At 43.8% G+C, this 16,437-nt stretch overlaps 4 protein-coding genes across 4 annotated transcripts; 1 reads left to right on the top strand and 3 right to left on the bottom strand.

Moving 5' to 3' along the window:
• Positions 1–860: 860 nt before the first annotated feature.
• Positions 861–7,226, bottom strand: LOC135432911 (uncharacterized). The gene is made up of 5 exons (XM_064688804.1): positions 5,692–7,226; positions 5,097–5,475; positions 3,846–4,289; positions 2,435–2,612; positions 861–2,376 (listed from the first exon to the last, which is right to left on the bottom strand). The coding sequence occupies exons 1-5, from the start codon at positions 6,743–6,745 to the stop codon at positions 2,221–2,223; spliced, it is 2,211 nt and encodes a 736-aa protein (XP_064544874.1). The 5' UTR covers positions 6,746–7,226; the 3' UTR covers positions 861–2,220.
• Positions 7,227–8,601: 1,375 nt separating this feature from the next.
• On the top strand, positions 8,602–10,421 carry LOC135433020 (uncharacterized). The gene is made up of 2 exons (XM_064688940.1): positions 8,602–9,339; positions 9,405–10,421. Exons 1-2 carry the CDS (start codon positions 9,001–9,003, stop codon positions 10,296–10,298), a joined length of 1,233 nt encoding a protein of 410 aa, XP_064545010.1. The 5' UTR covers positions 8,602–9,000; the 3' UTR covers positions 10,299–10,421.
• Positions 10,422–10,765: 344 nt separating this feature from the next.
• Ir76b (Ionotropic receptor 76b) lies at positions 10,766–14,467 on the bottom strand. The gene is made up of 5 exons (XM_064688805.1): positions 13,901–14,467; positions 13,503–13,842; positions 13,147–13,340; positions 11,815–12,116; positions 10,766–11,755 (listed from the first exon to the last, which is right to left on the bottom strand). Exons 1-5 carry the CDS (start codon positions 14,354–14,356, stop codon positions 11,149–11,151), a joined length of 1,899 nt encoding a protein of 632 aa, XP_064544875.1. The 5' UTR covers positions 14,357–14,467; the 3' UTR covers positions 10,766–11,148.
• A 1,035-nt stretch (positions 14,468–15,502) lies between these two features.
• On the bottom strand, positions 15,503–16,208 carry LOC135432955 (uncharacterized). Its single transcript, XM_064688855.1, has 2 exons — positions 16,075–16,208; positions 15,503–16,009 (listed from the first exon to the last, which is right to left on the bottom strand). Exons 1-2 carry the CDS (start codon positions 16,124–16,126, stop codon positions 15,675–15,677), a joined length of 387 nt encoding a protein of 128 aa, XP_064544925.1. The 5' UTR covers positions 16,127–16,208; the 3' UTR covers positions 15,503–15,674.
• Between the last annotated feature and the right edge of the window lie 229 nt (positions 16,209–16,437).

Raw genomic sequence — 16,437 nt, 5'->3', positions numbered from 1 at the left:
CGACACGTACTCAAGCGTTTTATTATTCGTATCGCGGCTGAAAGTATGCTGCTTAATTGCCAATTTTGATATTAGATTTGGCTCTTTATTGTGTTGACCTGGTAAATCCCATTTCACTTTTTGCTTTAGGGCACAATAAAATGTCACTTTTACGGTCCCTAATCAAATAATTTGTACTTAGAATATGCTGCGCAGGTTTGTTTATTTCTCAAACGAAACGAAAATACAAAGTATATCAATTTCCGTAAAGTACACAGTACAATAGGAAGTCATAGCAGCTAGAAAGGAGTCAGGGCGAGAGTAAATAGCAAAAAGATCAAACTAGCTTTGCAATTGTTACCAAATATTCGTCAAGAGCGCTGAGATAAATTAAAATTTAAGTCGCAATTCGACAAAAAGTAACAGAGCTATCTAAAACTTTGAAGGAAGTAGTCTAACTTAGCTCCACATGGTTGGGGGAAGAGGGTTAGCAGAGAGTCTTCTGATTATATAACTCAAATAAACCCATATAAGATAACAATCCTATTGATAGAGGTCAACTTTCTAAATACAATGCCATACCATACTTCCATATAAGTATATGCCATATCTGCCCTGGATACTGAGAAATTAATTTCTAACTTTACCTCTAGAACTCTATAAATCAACTCTCTGGTCTCTTAAAGACCAAGCCATCTCATAGGCACCTCCATATTTGAAAATATCTCCTTGGAATTCTGTTCTTCCGAGCTCACGATATTCGATATGAATTTCTAACATTACCTGACTAGAACTCTATAAATCGCTTGCAGGCTTTGTTTTGCATTTACCAACAAAAATTGTCCCTCTGCAAAAATATCAACATTTGCCATTTGTTGCTGTTTTTACAATTTTTTTTTATTTGCATTTATATTTTATATACAATTTTACAATATATATATATTTTTTTTTTTGCCTGGGTTGTCGTTTGCTCTGCTTGTTTTATTAGCTCGTTTGTCCAATATCATTTCCTTTCTCTATATTCATATGTTTAGGTATATAATAATTGTTTCACATTATATTCAATTTTTGTATTGCACAACAACAAAAAAAGAGCGCAAACTTTGTTGCTTTTGATAAAATTGAACAACCGAATATCAACAGAGAAGTATTTGTTGTTAAACGTAATTCAATATTTTATATAATGATTAAATAATTTAAACGCTTTTTATACAATTCGTTTTAATGTATAACTCGAAATAGTCGCATATATATATATATATGTATATGTATATATGTATACCTATACTATATACATAAGTATTATGTATGTAATTAACGCTTTACAAATTTCTTTGCATTTGTCAAATCTGATTTACTACAGTGGATATCGCTAATATCGGAACTAAGTACATTTATGAAGAATATATAGCAGTTAACTTATAGGAAAATATGTACATTCTTTTGAGATATTAACGTGAAAACTATTAATTTACAGTTTCGGAAAGTGTTAACAAAAGGCATATAGCTTTTGATTTGTATTATAATGTGAAATATAGTAAACAGTTCAAATTTATATTATACTATGTTTCCCATTTGCAAATTATAACGAGAACTATACAAATACAAAAACACGCTCAACCATCTGCTAGTTTTTATTGCTTTCTGTTGCATTTAACCGATACCTACTGTAGTAATTGAATTTACAACTAAGAAGCCTTTTGTTAAACTGCCACAACGATGACAACGTTTATATATAAGTATATGTATTAAATATCTTCACTAAAGTCGATATGTTTACTTAAAATATTAAAATGTATGTATACACATATCTATATAATCTGTATAAGTATGCATAAGCACATATATATCTAGCTCTTTATATACACTGATGTATTTAATATAAGTTAAGTTTTTGTGGTGTCTATCGTTTCTACCAACTTGAGTATTCTTAACAAACTAAACTTTTGTTCTAGCGGCCAGTGAAGGGCATCATCGCAATCGCAATTGCAATTGCAATTGCAATTGCAGATGTTTTATATTCACATTATTTTAAAGCTTAAGTTCTTTTCTTTTTGTTTTTTTTTTTAGGTATACAATTTCTATGCATTATTGATTTTAAATAGTCGATATTCGATTACAAACAATATAAAAAGCCAATTACTAAACAACAGCAACTAGTTAGTTAAAGATTTCCACTACACATACTGTATATATATTTATATATACAATAGTTTAATTATTTTGGTTTCGTACTTAAATTCAATTATTTGTCAATTGATATTTGGTTAGATCAACCAGATGCTCATACAGCATATCCTCCTGGGGCGTCAGTCCGATCATAATCCAACCCGATATCGCAGCAATGCTGCGCGTCACCGAGAGACTACTCCAAACACTCTGCACACTGTTGCTTAGCTATTAAGGATCAATACAGATTAGTGTAAGGACATCTGGAGGGGATTTTGTGGCTTACCAACTCCTGTTGTGTTAGCGTTATATTTGCATTATTATTGATCAGATAGAGCTTCTCGTCGATGGAATCGGAGCATATGGTTAGGATTATTGTTGCAATATAGAGCATTGTGATGATAAGCCAGCGAAAAGATATTAGCTCGCTGGCATTTGAGAAGCTCCAGCGACAAATGTCCATGCTAGGAATGAAAAGAAAAACATAAAGAATTATTAGTTCAAATACATAAAATAATCTGATATATGTACATGTTCATATGTATTATCGTATATCTAATAACCCTCAAATTATTCGAAATCTGGAACTTTACCCACACATTTATTTTATTGCTCACACTTCAGCTGGCATTTGTCCAAGTATTCTGACATTTATACTAATTAAATTAATATCTTAAGTCAAATGGCAAACAGTATTATTTCCTTGCCGTATATATTCACACATGTAGATTACACAAAGATGTCAAAGGTCAAAAGTTTCTCGTGATGCCCACGTACAAACGAAGCTATACACCAATGACATTTAGAAGGAAACGAATAAAAAAGCGGCAGCATCACATAAATCACAGAGCAGCACAGGATAACGAGGCGAAATGTCAGACTGACTTTTTGCACTTTCACCGCTGCCGCTCGAGCATAGGAAAGTGTGAAAGTGAGAAAGTGGAGTGTCCCATGGCAATGGCCAAAAACAGTAAACCGAGAACTGAACAGCAGACACTTCCAAAGCTAGTTGGTCTGCCAAAACGACCCGAAAATTCACCTACAGACACACACCAACAGCAACGGTCGCTGGCTTTAAAGGTCAAGAGTGCAGCAAGGCGAGCAGCGCAGTCAGCTCAGGCTGTGTGTGGGCAGCAGGCGGCATACAAAAAGAGCAAAGTTTAAGGGCATTAAAAAATATATGTTTTCTGTAGATGATGAAATTGCAACAATAACTGACAACCGGCAACAGCCACGAAGCCAAACAAAGCCGAGCAGCTCTTGAAATTTGCAATTCAAAATTAAGTATAGCATACTTTTCAGCGCCGCCAAGTGGCAATATTGACGCACACGATGCACGCCCACGCGCCACACGCTGCACGCCACACTTGGGCATTGTGTTGCCCAGAGTTTAGTGGCTGCCTACTATTCATATGTTCTTGACAACACGTCTGTTTGTTTGTGTGTATGTGTGAGTTGTTTTTCAATGAAATGTGCGGGTCGCTTTAAGGGTTTCCACCTTGGGCAGTCGGTTTGCTTTGAGGTCAATGTGTTCTTGGGGCACCCAAACAGAAACACTTTGTTAGCACGCACACCGCACCGAGTACTTCAAGCAAATGAGTTTGACTTTCACTTTCTATATTTAGCGAAGGACTCGTAAACAAACTAATTGTGCCCACTGTTAAGATGCCAAAGATATAAATCACACTTTCACTTACCGATCGAATACCGAAACCAGACAAATAATTGCCAAGCAGTAAAAGGTATTCAGATATATATCCGCAAATCCAGCATAATCGCTAATCAGTGCCAGAGTTTCTCCATTTGTCGCCGTTGTCGCCGTCGGCGTCGTCGTCGTCGTCGTTGTTGTTGTTGTGCCCGCTCCAGAGTCCGCTCCCTTCGCCGAGTTGCTCAGTTCTATGCCCAAGTTTGGCATTTGGGTTGTTGTGGCTGTGCTGGCTGATGCTGTTGTTGCTGCCGTCGTCTCGCCCGCAAGACTTATGCTATTGATGACCTTTGCCCAATCCGTGGGATGGCTGCTCAGCACGAAGAGCAGATGGGCCAAGGCTAGACCAGCTAGCAGCCCATGGCATATGTTTGAAACGAGCAGCCAAATTCGTTGAATAACACAGGCAAGTTGAATGTTGCTTGAGATGCCATTTCTACAAATTTGCAAAAAGTGAAGACATTAAAAATTGCCTATTAAAATAGCATAAATAAAAATGGCTAATAAGAATTGAAAGTGAACATTGGATAAAAAATAATACGCATAATTAGCAACCTATAAAATTAAACCTACATAAATAAATCCGAGTTTAACTAATTCAGTGCATATCTGGTATAATAAGAATTAGGTTAACTCTACCTAAATCCTGCCCCGGCTGATTAAGAAGCTGTTTCAATTCAAGCTTTTTTACATAGCACCGACTAAATCAATACTACACCCATACACTAGCCTGGGATTCGAGCCGGGTTTCACCGAAAATATCATTACCTTTTGAGCAGTTCAGTTTGCTTTCATTTAGATTTATTGCTCGAATCAAGAGTCTGTTATCTATTTTAGGAATTCAATATCTGATTTAGGAATAATCTAATATGAATCGTACTTGGAAGTACGGCATATCCCATTCACTTTATTCTCTTCTATGTGGTTGCTTTTCCTAATAGCATCCAAGCCCCTGACCATAACCTGAGCTCTGGGATTCTTGCGCAATTTTAGCCCACACAAAACAGCTTACTAGTTAAGCCCTACTGAGATCCCATTGTTGGCACTAAAATAAACAGGCCAAGACAAGATAAGCAGGAATCGAATAGAAATCAAACTTTCATTGAGGGGGAAAGAAACCGAGCACAAATTGGCAAATTGAATGGAATGGAAGGGAAACTAAAAATAGACCGCAACCGCTGGATTATGTGCACGCAATAGACTCGAGGATTCGACGCCCACGCCGGTGTCTGAGTTAACCCACCGATTCAGGTCGGCATCGAGCAGACAGCGCGAATCAGCATAGCTGCCACGGCCGCTGGCTGTGTCGCCGTTGGAGCGAAAGAGACGTCCGGCGCCGCCCAACTCTGCGGCCGAGATGCCATCGATGCCCCTGCAGCTGCCGCTGGTGCCAGCTGTGCTGCGCGACGCACCGACAAAGGAACGCTTATAGTAGCTCTGCTCCACTGGTCGATAGCCCGATGACGTCTGCAGAAACATTTTGTCGATATGCGCGGGCGTATCGTCCGTGGGCGAGACGACCGGAGTGAATGGATTGTAGATCTCCTCGCCCTCGCCGGGCGCAATGTCATCCGCCAGCTCCTTCAGTATCGAGGATAGACCACCAGCTGAGTAAAGTTTGCCTGCAGGTGAAAGCAAGAGAAAGAGAGAGAGAGATAGAAAGAGAGAGATAGAGAGAGTCAGTCAGATGTAGCAGGAGTGAGGCATACAACTGCGCAGAATCGTATTTGTTGGCTGTTGAAAGCTTTTTCTCAATGGAATACAATTTGGTCAATCTGAGACTGGGACGGGGACGGGGATTGGGACTGGGACATGGGAGTTACTGCTGTGTGACTTACTGATGAGCTGGCCCCGCTTGTCGCGCTGCGATTTCGTCTTGCGGTGCACCCGACGCTCCTCCAGGCTCTGATCAATTTCCAGTTCGCCCGACAGCGAGGCATCATGCATATCGGAGCACTGCTTCAGGTAGCGCATCAGCGTTTCATTAGCCTGGCGCACCTCCATCTCGCCGGCAGCTATCAGCTTCCGCTCGCGCCTCCTGCGTGACTCCGACTTGCTACGCTTGCGGCGTGGACTCTTGTCAAAGCTGTTCCTCGAGCGCAGCGAGCGTTGAGCGGGACTGGCCTGAGGATCGGACAGCGATTGCTGCTTGCGCGAAGCACCGCCGCTAGCGCTGCCTCCCCCTCCGCCGGCCCCGCTGCTGCCCGCACCCATGCTCAGCGCCGAAGGCGTCGGCGAACACTGCTTCAGCTCGCGATCTATGTAGCCCAATATGCCGCGATGGAAGGACGAGTCGACTTCCAGAGAGCGCAGCGCCGGCGACTGTGGCGAGTGTGTGCGCCGCGAGCGATGTCCGTGCGTAGCCGGCAGCTGCCGGAGTGTCTCCCGCAGACTCATTGCATCACCGGACGAGTTGCGGCTGCCGTCGCTTTGCTTTGTTGGCTGCGTGGGGGATTCCAGGTGCGTGGTCTCAGCAGCAGCAGCAGCAGCGACAGCTGTGCCCAGCGGCTCATCAGCGCCCAGGGAAACACTCTCCTCTTGCGTGTCCTGCGTGGGCGGGGCATGTCCATTGACCAATACCACCGTCTGCTGTGAGGTCTGACTGGGTGAGCCGACCATTTCAATGCTATCCGCCGAGCTCTGCGCACTGATGCGACCCGCCGCTGTTGTTGCTGTTCCCGCTGTTGTTGTTGTTGTCGTCGATGATGCTGCATCATTGAGCGCCGCCGCACAGCTCTCCAGCGTTTCCACCACGGACGTGGTTGCCTCCAGCTCCAGATTGGGCGGCGTTGCGGCCGCTGCGGCTGCCTCACGTTCCAATCGCCGCTGGCGCGCCTCCGTGCGCCGCTGTCGCTGATGCTGACGATGCACCTTGGGCTGAGTGGCCTCCATTTTCTTAAATTCTGTCAATCCAATTAGTCTAGGCTGTTGTTGTTGTGGTTATTGTTGCTGCAACGGCTGCCTTGTCGCATAAGCTGCTGCGTGCCCTCATAACAGGTGGATTAGTCCTGGCAGGATGTTTGAACTTTTGTGCAGTCAAGTTTTTGGCTGCAGCTTTTCGCTTTGACCCAAATAATTATGGACAGCAGCAGCTAAAAACGTTGCACGCGCTTGCTGCAGCTACACCCGCACACACACACACACACTCACGCTCAGCAGCCTTCGGGAATTTCTTTATTATTTCTTTTGTTGATTACGTTAGCCACGGCTTGATTTTTGGGCTTAATTAGATTGGTTTTAGCCCTTTGTCATAGACAAATGGCAATTCACTTAGAGCACTTAAAAATTTTGTGATTTCTCGATGAAGGTCGCCCGGTGGAGACTTGGGAACCGTGTGTTTTGCTCGCGTTGGCGGCTGCTAAGCGACTGACTTGGCCTGGCCGAGACGGCAATGCAAAATGGCCTAAGCTGAAATGCCCTGGTGCTGGCCTGGCCTGGGTCGCATTCGGTGGTGGTTGCTTGTTGTTTGTGTCCTGCTTCCTGCTGAAACGTAGTAACGAGCGCAGCAGCAGCAAAAGCTCTGCACAATGACGTCAGCCGCTGTGCGTCGAGCATTAACGCCCACACACACACACCCACACACACATGGCTTGTGTGCTGGCATTATTGACAAATTCTATTTTTAGACAGCCGCCAGTGCAAGCAAAGGTGGGGGATTTTTGTTTTTAGCAACACCTTGCCCCAAAACTTTGTCAGCTGCTTTTCGTATGGCTACACTGAGAGAAACATGAAACAAAGGGCAGGTTATTAAGAATATTTAAAAAGATTTCCCGTTACTAGCATTGGCTTAGCTAATATGCCCCAATTTACAGGCAATTGTTGCATAAATATCATCTAACTGTCAATATATATATGTATATATTGTCCCATCTGAGGCAGTTGTAAGCCCAACCCAACGCCGCGATTTGTTAAAACTAAGCAGCTGTCGTGTTTTTTGCGACATTTAGCACACCCACACAACTATCGCTCGCCATCTCTCTTTCTCTCCCTCTCTCGCTCTCTCATGCATACACCCTTACTCACCCGCGTGCGCTCTACTTAATCGATAAATGCGTGGAAACGTCTCAGCTTGGTTCGAGCTACTGCGCAGCTTTCAGCCTGTACATCGTGTTGATGACGTCAATCGCAAAAGCTTTCGAACCAAAACAACAACGAGGCTGGCACAAAAGCCGGCAAAAGCTTTTTTCAGCGCTGCCATTTAAAGGCGTCAGGCAAATTTCATTATCGTAAAGCGTGCAGAGGCGTCGTCTGGCTGCAGCAGACACGCAAAGCAAAAACAACTCGCGAATCGTTCGCGAAGGCTTCAGCTAACGGTCTCTGAAATGCCAAAAGGCGTTTGCCACTTGAACTGTCGCGCGGAGCTCACTCTATATCTCTTCCTCCCCCTCTGTCGCACCCCATCTGCCCATCTCTGTCTCTCTTGGCTCTGGCCCTTAATGCGCTCTTGCGTTAAGTGCAAGCAGCGGCAAGCTAACGACATTGGGCATACGTCACGACCGTGACGTCACAGCTTGACGTCAGCGAGCAGCAATCATGAGAGGGCAAAGTAAAACTTACGGAATGTTAGGGCATTGCCAAATTTTTTAGAGAAAAAAGATCTGAAAATCATGAATGCCTTCTATGCGTGTGAAAGCTTTGATGACGATGGATTTCAAAAGGAAGCTCAAATTAGAGAACCTTCCTGCCAGAATAAACTACAGGTTTTTTCTAAGCAAAAGATACAACTTTTTCACTTTTTTCATGTATAATGAAAACTGTATTTTTCGACTCTGTAGAATTCAAAATAAATAATGAAAGATACATTGACCAAGAATAAATAAGTAAATCGGGAGAATATACCCTTTGAAGTGTCTTGACGAAAAACTTCTTAAAGAAATCGCTAAAAATAAAAAAGGCAAAAAAGTCTTAAATATAAATTTGTTAACATATATTAAAAGCATTAATGGAACCCTGCAAACAGGGCTGTCGTCAACTTCCAAAGTCCACAAAAATACGTACCAGCTAATCAAAAGAAAAACCCCCCTTCGAAACACTTTGGCAACCCTGGCAGTGATGCGTTGCCCCGGGCAACTGGAGTGGATTGTTTTGTCAATAAACGGATACGCGGGCAAAGTTCACACGAAAACTACGCATTGGACTAGAATAAAATGCCGCTGCTTGAAGCGCCCGCCGAGTACGTAGAATCCTCGCCGGAGCACTCGCTGCAGCCAGAGATGCCGCTGCTGCTGGCTCCGCTGCCCGGACCTGCCGCGCTGGCACAGCTACGTCCGCCTCCGGCCGAGGTGCGCCTACAACAACAGCAGCAACAGCAACAACAACTGCAACTGCAAGTGGAACGGCAAAATCGTCGCCAAATGGGACGCAGAAACTCTTACGATCGGGATGTGCCCATTCTGGAGGAGACCGAACACTTTCCAGCCTTTGTGCACCTGCTGCCAGTGGTGCTGCCGCCACAGGTGCCGGAGCCAACGCTGGATGAGCTCCTGGTAAGGATGTTAACAAGCGGCATAAATGAATCTCTCTCTCTCTCTGACCATGTCCATGTTTGTAGCGTCGGGTGACGCAGCGCACGGATCTGGAGCATGTGGAATCGGTGCGTCTGCGTGTTATTTCCTACTCGGTCAGCCTGTCGAGACTTTCGCTATTCCTGCCACGTCTGCAGCAATTGGATCTCAGCGGCAGTGTGCTGAGCTCTCTGCGCGATCTCGGCTACGGCCTGACGCAGCTCAACCATTTGAATATCAGCAATTGCGGACTGAACAGCTTCGATGGCACCAGCGGCCTGCCAGCCCTGAGAGTGCTCATAGCTGATGGCAACATGATCCAGCGCGTGGGTCCATTGACGGAGCTGGGCCAGCTGCAGATGCTGCAGGCGCGCAACAATCGCATCAGCGAACTGGGTCTGCTCACGTTTCTGGGCCTGTGCCCGCAGCTCCGGGAGCTGGATTTGTCTGGTAATCCCGTCTGCCGTTTGCCACTCTATCGCGATGTGCTCAGACGCAGCGTGGCCACGTTACAGCTGCTGGACGGACAGCCCATCCAAGCTGAGAGTGAACTGGCAGCTGATCCGGAGGATGCGCACAGCTCGTTGTCCAGCGATTCGGAGTCTGGTGCACGGCCAGCAACGGCACCACAGAACCATCAGAATAGTCACGCTGAAACTGGATCACGGCCTGGCACAGCTTTAGTCACGTTGGATTCGCAGCGCTCTCAGCGCCAGGCAGCCACATCCAGCACACCTGTTGCGGGCTCAGTGCTGGGCCTGGTGCGGCAGCGACGTCGACGCAGTGGTCATGCCTGGGTTAGCTCCTCCAGCGGATCAAATAGCTCCAGCTCCTCGGCCGGCTCAACGCGTGCGCCCTCCATCAGCTCGTGCTCCTCGCACAACAGCTTGGACTTGCACTCCAACTCCTATACCTTCAATGCCCATGCAACTCTTGATTGAGTTGATTAAACAGGATAAATAGTTGCTCACAAAACAGCTAGAAATTTATTGTGATTGAGCTAAAAATATATAAATTCATGAATAGTTGCTAATTAATAAAGTCAAAGAAACTTTGATGTCTTATTTACTAGTTTTCTGTTAGTTATAAAACTCGAATTCATTTAATTCGTATATCTTTTTATACCCTGCTTTTATCAAGAGTTGTGTAAGACCTTTCATGAGATATTTCCGAACCCATCAACTATTTATATTCTTGAGCAGCATCTATATATCCATATATCTTCTCTTTGTATGGAGCCTATATAGATAAATCATATAGATTTAAAATTCGAATCAATTTTATTTTTATACCCTTCAACTTTTGTCACGAACTGTTGCATATCCGAACCTATCATGTATTTCCTTTTTTGATGTTCATCTAAATCTCAAGCTATCTTTTCCTTATATGAAATCTATATATATATTATAGGAAAGTTTTTATATGTGAAATCTTTTTTGTAATTTAATTATTATTTTAAACCAAAAACCTCTACTTTTAAGTCGGCAAGTTGAAAAACATCAAGGTTCCAAATAACTCTTTAAATCCACGAGCTTTACTCAAAACGTTTCGGGTAATTCTCTGATATCATGAACTGTCGCTTACTTTTTAAGCCCAGCTCGCGCGTTTTCAAGAGGACCATTTTATCTAGAGGACTATACCAAAACATTGTCTACGTCTATCTGTGCTCAGGTGCTTTTAATGGTGTTTTTAGCTTAAGAAATATTTTGTCTTCTATCTTAACGGGGCGTCGATCCCTCAATTTCGCACTCAAGCAAAAGAATGCAAAAATGTTATAAAATTCCAACTGGACTACTCCGTATATGTGTACTGAAACAATGCTGCCGACGGGGATCTAACTGGGACCAATTGGCTGGTGCCGTTCGGATTGCGAAAGACCATGTAGTCGCGGCCATTTATCAGGCGTCGCACTCCGGCAACGTTGTGATTCCCGCCCAGAATCAGGCCGTGCTCCTTGCCGGCCTGACGCCAGCGCTGCTGGCCACCATTCAGATGCTCGCCGCCATGATTGAAGATGCTCTGATATGGTGGCGGTGGGGTCACGTTTTGGGCATGTGTGGAGGTGCCCAGCAGCTGTTTGTCGCCGCTGTGCAAGCGCCGCAGGCCGCGCAGCCAACGCGATGGCTTCACCGACTGGCCATTGGGTGTGCGTCCGATGCCGTGTCTCGCCCATTTGTTGGCCTCGTGCCGGCCGTTGATGTAGCGGAACAGCAGCTCTGTGGTGAACACGGCCATTGAGGTGGCAAAGCCGGTCAGCATTATGTAATAGGTCATCATGAGGTCACCGTTTCTCAGCTGGCGCTCGGTGCTGCCCAGATCCTGTGGGCAAATTTCGGCGCTCGGCAGTTCCCTGGCTGACAGATGCTTAATAATGCCAGACTCTACCAGATTGAGGAGTCTACAAATAATATATTTAAATATTATAATGATTATATGTGAACAAATGAATAGACCTACTCGGGATCGAAGAGTTCGCTGAGATTCGAACCGATGGGATAGGCAAAAGTTCGCTTCTTGGTCAGAAATGGCTCCTTGGCCATGGCAAACGGACAGTGAATCTTCTCATCGTGAAAGCTGACTGACTTGCGATACAAATAATCCCTATACAGCATTATATTGATTGCTGGCCGATCTCGCACGAACACATAACCATTGCGCTCCACGTAGTTCTGCAGATTGTAAGTATCATTGGAGGCATCCGTGAATACAGCATAATTGTTCTGAATCATGCGATTGAGCATGAACAGCGATTCGTTGGTCTTTATGAATAAAAAAGAGCAAAAGAATTATAAATCAATCATATAGGTGATTTCAAGAGATGTTTTGAAATTAAACAACTAAAGAAATTTGTTTATTATTTTAAATAAAAAAAGAGACCAAATTAAATATTCAATATCCACGCTTTCAAAAATGACTAACTGCTAGGCGAAAGTTCAAGTTTCATGATTCATGAAAGCTCTATATTAGAAATGAAGAGATCAAGTTGACTTAACTTTTATGATAACGTGTCTCGCTGCGCTGCTAATTATTGAAAAACATATAATTAAGCATAGCCCCTCTATGCGATTCTCATGAATTCAAGTAAGGCTCGCAGGTTTTCGGGCGTGAATAGTAAGTGAAGTGTTACCTTAAGAAGTGTTGCTGCCAATCTAATCAACTATCTCTTATATCTGCTTATACTTTTACTCTTATTAAGTCTCTCTCTCTATCACTCTCCATCTCTCTCTCTCTCTCCATCTCTCTCTCTCTCTATCTTTGTCTCTATCTCTTTTGTACTCACTGTCTCAATCTCCAACTCAATTGAGAGAGAAATTTCTCTCTCTCTCTCTTTTTCTCTCGCTCTCTCTCTATATCTATCTCTCATGTCCCCTCTCACTCCCTCTTGCTCTCTCTCTTTTTCGCTCTCTTTTTCTCTCTCTCTTCAACTCTGTTTCCCTCTCTCTACATCTTTCCCTATCTCCCTCTTTCTCTATTTTTATTCGTTTTTACTCCTGCTCTAATAAGTTCTCTTATTATTTTCAGTGATGGGCTTATATAGAAGTCTAGCCCTCTCCTACTAATAGATGTCATGGAATTTGTGGGTAAGTGCATATTCACATATACATTTATATAGATAAATAGAATTTATGTTAAGGCATTTGAATTATGGCCATGGGTGATATACTAGTAAAATATTAATGTTAAAAATAGGAATTAATTGATCAAATAATTAATTAGTTAATTTCATCTATACTTGGGTGAAAATCCTCCCTATATATGTACATATATATAGCCATTATAAAAACTTACCGTTCGAATCGCGTACTCAACGCCGCCCCCTCGCATGGAGACAAAGTGTTTGTTCTTTGTGAGTATATCGTTCACCGTGTTAAAGGGCAGTGTGAACTTTGAGAGGGTCAGAAATGCAGTCAAATTGGCCGTATAAAACGAGGTTAAAATTGTAATAAATATCCACCAGGTCGCAAAAAGCAGGCGTGTCGAATCTGCGATTAAATATAATAGTACATAGTATATATAGATTCGTTTTAATTGAAACGACAAACTCGACGATTGCATGTCCAGTAAAGCGAATCGACTGCACATGGCTGAAATGCAGCCCGAATGGCCGATGCTTATCGCTGCATTAGGGTTAATTGCTAGCTCACCTGCAATGGGGGAGAGGGTGCTGCCCTGCTTCATGAGTGCACCGTAGACGAACCAGGCGCAATGGCCCAGGGAATAGGGCTGCTGCACTGCATCGCCCGTCAGGCGATTGCGTATGATAATCAGCATATAGATAATGGGTCCAACCGCCAGCAGTGACACGAAGATGAGTATCCAAACCCAAAATTCGAAAGGAGCCAGCAAACCAGAGCCGCCGGCAGACTCCCGCGGCCGTTGCATAACCATAATCCATTCGCCCTCATCCAGCGTGGTCGTGGAATAGAAGACAAAGGTGCGCTGCTCCGACAGCGAGGGTATGAAGGCGGCAGCCAGATCCACTAGCTGTCATGGAAGGATCGTGGATCATGGGCATAGGGTTGAAAGGGAGCTTTGCACTTACGCTATTGTTGACCATTTCAATTAGACTGCGATCCAAGTCTGCTGTGGAACCAATTATGTTGTCCTGCGGCACAACCACGTCATAGGTGAAATTGAACTTCTCCTGGAGGAAGCCAATGATCTGGAATGAAACGCCGCGACCGACCCGAGTGCCACTGTCGAGCATTTCGGTGTAGCTCAACGGATAATCCTCCAGCGTGGCAATGCGCAGATGCTTCCCATTTATCCACTCCCTCATATTGCGCAGCTTCTCCTTTTTGTTGCGTATCACCTCCAGCGTTTCTATGGGCGCATCCTCGTCCAGTCCCACACTCGCCGCCTCCACATCCATGGGCAACTCAGTGACCAGGCTCCCATCCTCATTCAGTTGTATCAGATCCGGCGGCAGGGTATCGTTAATCGGTGGACAGGCCAGGCACAGGGCAGCAGCCACAAGCAGCTCGATTCCCGTAGCCATTTAAGCCAGACACTTACCGTTAGCTGCTCTAGTAAGTAGTAGCTGGCTTTTTGCGCTTTCGCATACTGGTTCCAGCAGGGTACAGTTGCCGATTTCACAACGTACCGTTAGACCCAGAGACCCGAGCGTTACTAAAACCACAATTTCTATGAACCCAAACGCTGCACATGCATGTGTAAATATGGTTCTTGTATGCTTGACCCACAACAAACACAATTAACAATAATGACAAGTGTAAATATGGCGGGACACACACACACACACACACACAGGAGTACCAGCTGCGACTACTTCCTACTCCCTCGGTCCCATGCAGATTGTCAGCTTTGATTAGCTGCCATATATGATTTCTATACTCGCCACATGGTCTGGCTAATGAAACGTCGCAACTATTGACTACTTAAGAAAACACAAATATAGTTCAAGTCCACTCATGTTGGCCTATTGCCTAATGGGCCATAGAAGATTGGCCAACAAGCGTGTGGTTATATACGTTCAAGGACAGTGCGACTCCTGTGGGTCAAGTTTACACTACGCTATTGTCTAATAGCCAAAGTTATGGCTTAATATGCCTCAATTACAGTTTATTACCCAGAAATGTGCAATATTCACGATTCGTAATTAGTCAAAGAACTTGACAAACAAATTTAAATGACATGTAAATCCATTTATTTTGCGCTACGAATAACTGTTTGTTTTGACGGACAGATTGATTGATTGATTGATCGAATTAATTGATTGACTCATTGATTGATTGATTGATCGATTGACTAACTGATTGATTTACGGAATGACTAACTGACTAACCGATTGACTAACTAATTAAATATTTAACTTACATATTGATATCGATCGATTGACTGACTGGCTAATTGACTTACAGATTGACTAACTGATTGATTGATTGACTAAATTGATTGACTCACTGATTGTCAAATTGTTTCTTATGTTTCTTATGCGATTTTAGTTCAAAATCCCTCAAATGTGGAAAATTGGAATCGAACACAAATTTCACACCTTTGTAAAATTCCTACCCTCTCTTTCACGCTCTCTCTCTCTCTCTCTCTCTCTCTCTCTTTCACTTTTGTATTCCCCTTTGTCAGTCTGCCTTTGAGAAATTGAGAGATGCAACTTGCAAGTGAGAAGTTAAGAATAAAAGATATAATTTATTAAACTTTTGTATATTATATAAAGTTAGATATGTTTACTTAACCTAAATATAACTAAGTTAAAGTTAAGATGTATCATTTATTTTACTTGGCACTAGGTAGTCATTAGTATCTACACAAACTATATACACTTGCAAATGCTGACTGGGTCAACCGAAGCGGCTGCTGTTTTCGAGCACCTCACTGCTGGACCCCATTCCGAGGCTGTTCTGATTGCACTTGCAGTCCTCGCCGTCGACACGGCCCTTGCCGGAGGTTAATATGCGCATGCCTTCGGCAAATTTGGGAAATCCGGACATGGTTTCCTTAATTGTTGTCATCATAACTGGCAGATACATAAAGAAGTCTTTAAAGTGGCCCACAACCGTGTGATAGTCAACGGGTCTTCCGTTGGCGCCGCCTCCCCCCGTGCCCTGGTAGTTGCCATCAATGTCAATATCATTGCCAGCCGAGCCGTAGGGCAACCCGCAACAATGCCGCAGAGCTGCGAAAATCGCGAAATTCATTTTAATCGTCAAAACCCGAACGGCTAACATAATTGCGACTTACCCAACAAGAATATAATTGCGGCTGCTTGAATTTGCCTGCTTTCGACTGCCATGTTGTCAACTCTTGAGACCGAGGTATTTTCTGGAAATGCTCAGCTCTTGCCATTGGGGCCGAGCATTTATAACATTTCAAACAAATTGCATGCTAAGCAGAATTCGCCATTTCGCCTCACTTTCAGCCGTTTTGTTGTGGTTTTCACTTTTGCGCTGAATACAGCAGAAAAACTCGAAACTCTTTGCCAAAATTTCATTTTCAATGTTATTGCTAAAGACCTTTTCAAGTGGAAAAGCACAGCACAGTCTCAGACTTGGTAACAAGAACCAGCTTGCAGATATATATTCATATAGTTTTCCGATATGCACT

This window comes from Drosophila montana, unplaced genomic scaffold, assembly GCF_035044405.1.
Source record: "Drosophila montana isolate Dmon_TW-CO22-7 unplaced genomic scaffold, ASM3504440v1 contig_3216_1, whole genome shotgun sequence".
Lineage (NCBI taxonomy): Eukaryota > Metazoa > Arthropoda > Insecta > Diptera > Drosophilidae > Drosophila > Drosophila montana.
This window is presented reverse-complemented; position numbering and strand designations above follow the sequence as displayed.

Excerpts from the sequence above, each read along its gene's own strand:
- LOC135433020 (XM_064688940.1), top strand. The coding sequence starts at position 9,001 with ATGCCGCTGCTTGAAGCGCCCGCCGAGTACGTAGAATCCTCGCCGGAG. Across the intron at positions 9,340-9,404 it reads CAACGCTGGATGAGCTCCTG|CGTCGGGTGACGCAGCGCAC; the intron begins GTAAGGATGTTA and ends CCATGTTTGTAG.
- LOC135432955 (XM_064688855.1), bottom strand. The coding sequence starts at position 16,126 with ATGGCAGTCGAAAGCAGGCAAATTCAAGCAGCCGCAATTATATTCTTG. Across the intron at positions 16,010-16,074 it reads CGCAATTATATTCTTGTTGG|CTCTGCGGCATTGTTGCGGG; the intron begins GTAAGTCGCAAT and ends CGATTTTCGCAG.
- Ir76b (XM_064688805.1), bottom strand. The coding sequence starts at position 14,356 with ATGGCTACGGGAATCGAGCTGCTTGTGGCTGCTGCCCTGTGCCTGGCC. Across the intron at positions 13,843-13,900 it reads TTGAAATGGTCAACAATAGC|CTAGTGGATCTGGCTGCCGC; the intron begins GTAAGTGCAAAG and ends CTTCCATGACAG. Across the intron at positions 12,117-13,146 it reads TTGAGTACGCGATTCGAACG|ACCAACGAATCGCTGTTCAT; the intron begins GTAAGTTTTTAT and ends TTATTCATAAAG.
- LOC135432911 (XM_064688804.1), bottom strand. The coding sequence starts at position 6,745 with ATGGAGGCCACTCAGCCCAAGGTGCATCGTCAGCATCAGCGACAGCGG. Across the intron at positions 4,290-5,096 it reads CTCGATGCCGACCTGAATCG|AAATGGCATCTCAAGCAACA; the intron begins GTGGGTTAACTC and ends GCAAATTTGTAG. Across the intron at positions 2,377-2,434 it reads CGCTAACACAACAGGAGTTG|CTAAGCAACAGTGTGCAGAG; the intron begins GTAAGCCACAAA and ends GATCCTTAATAG.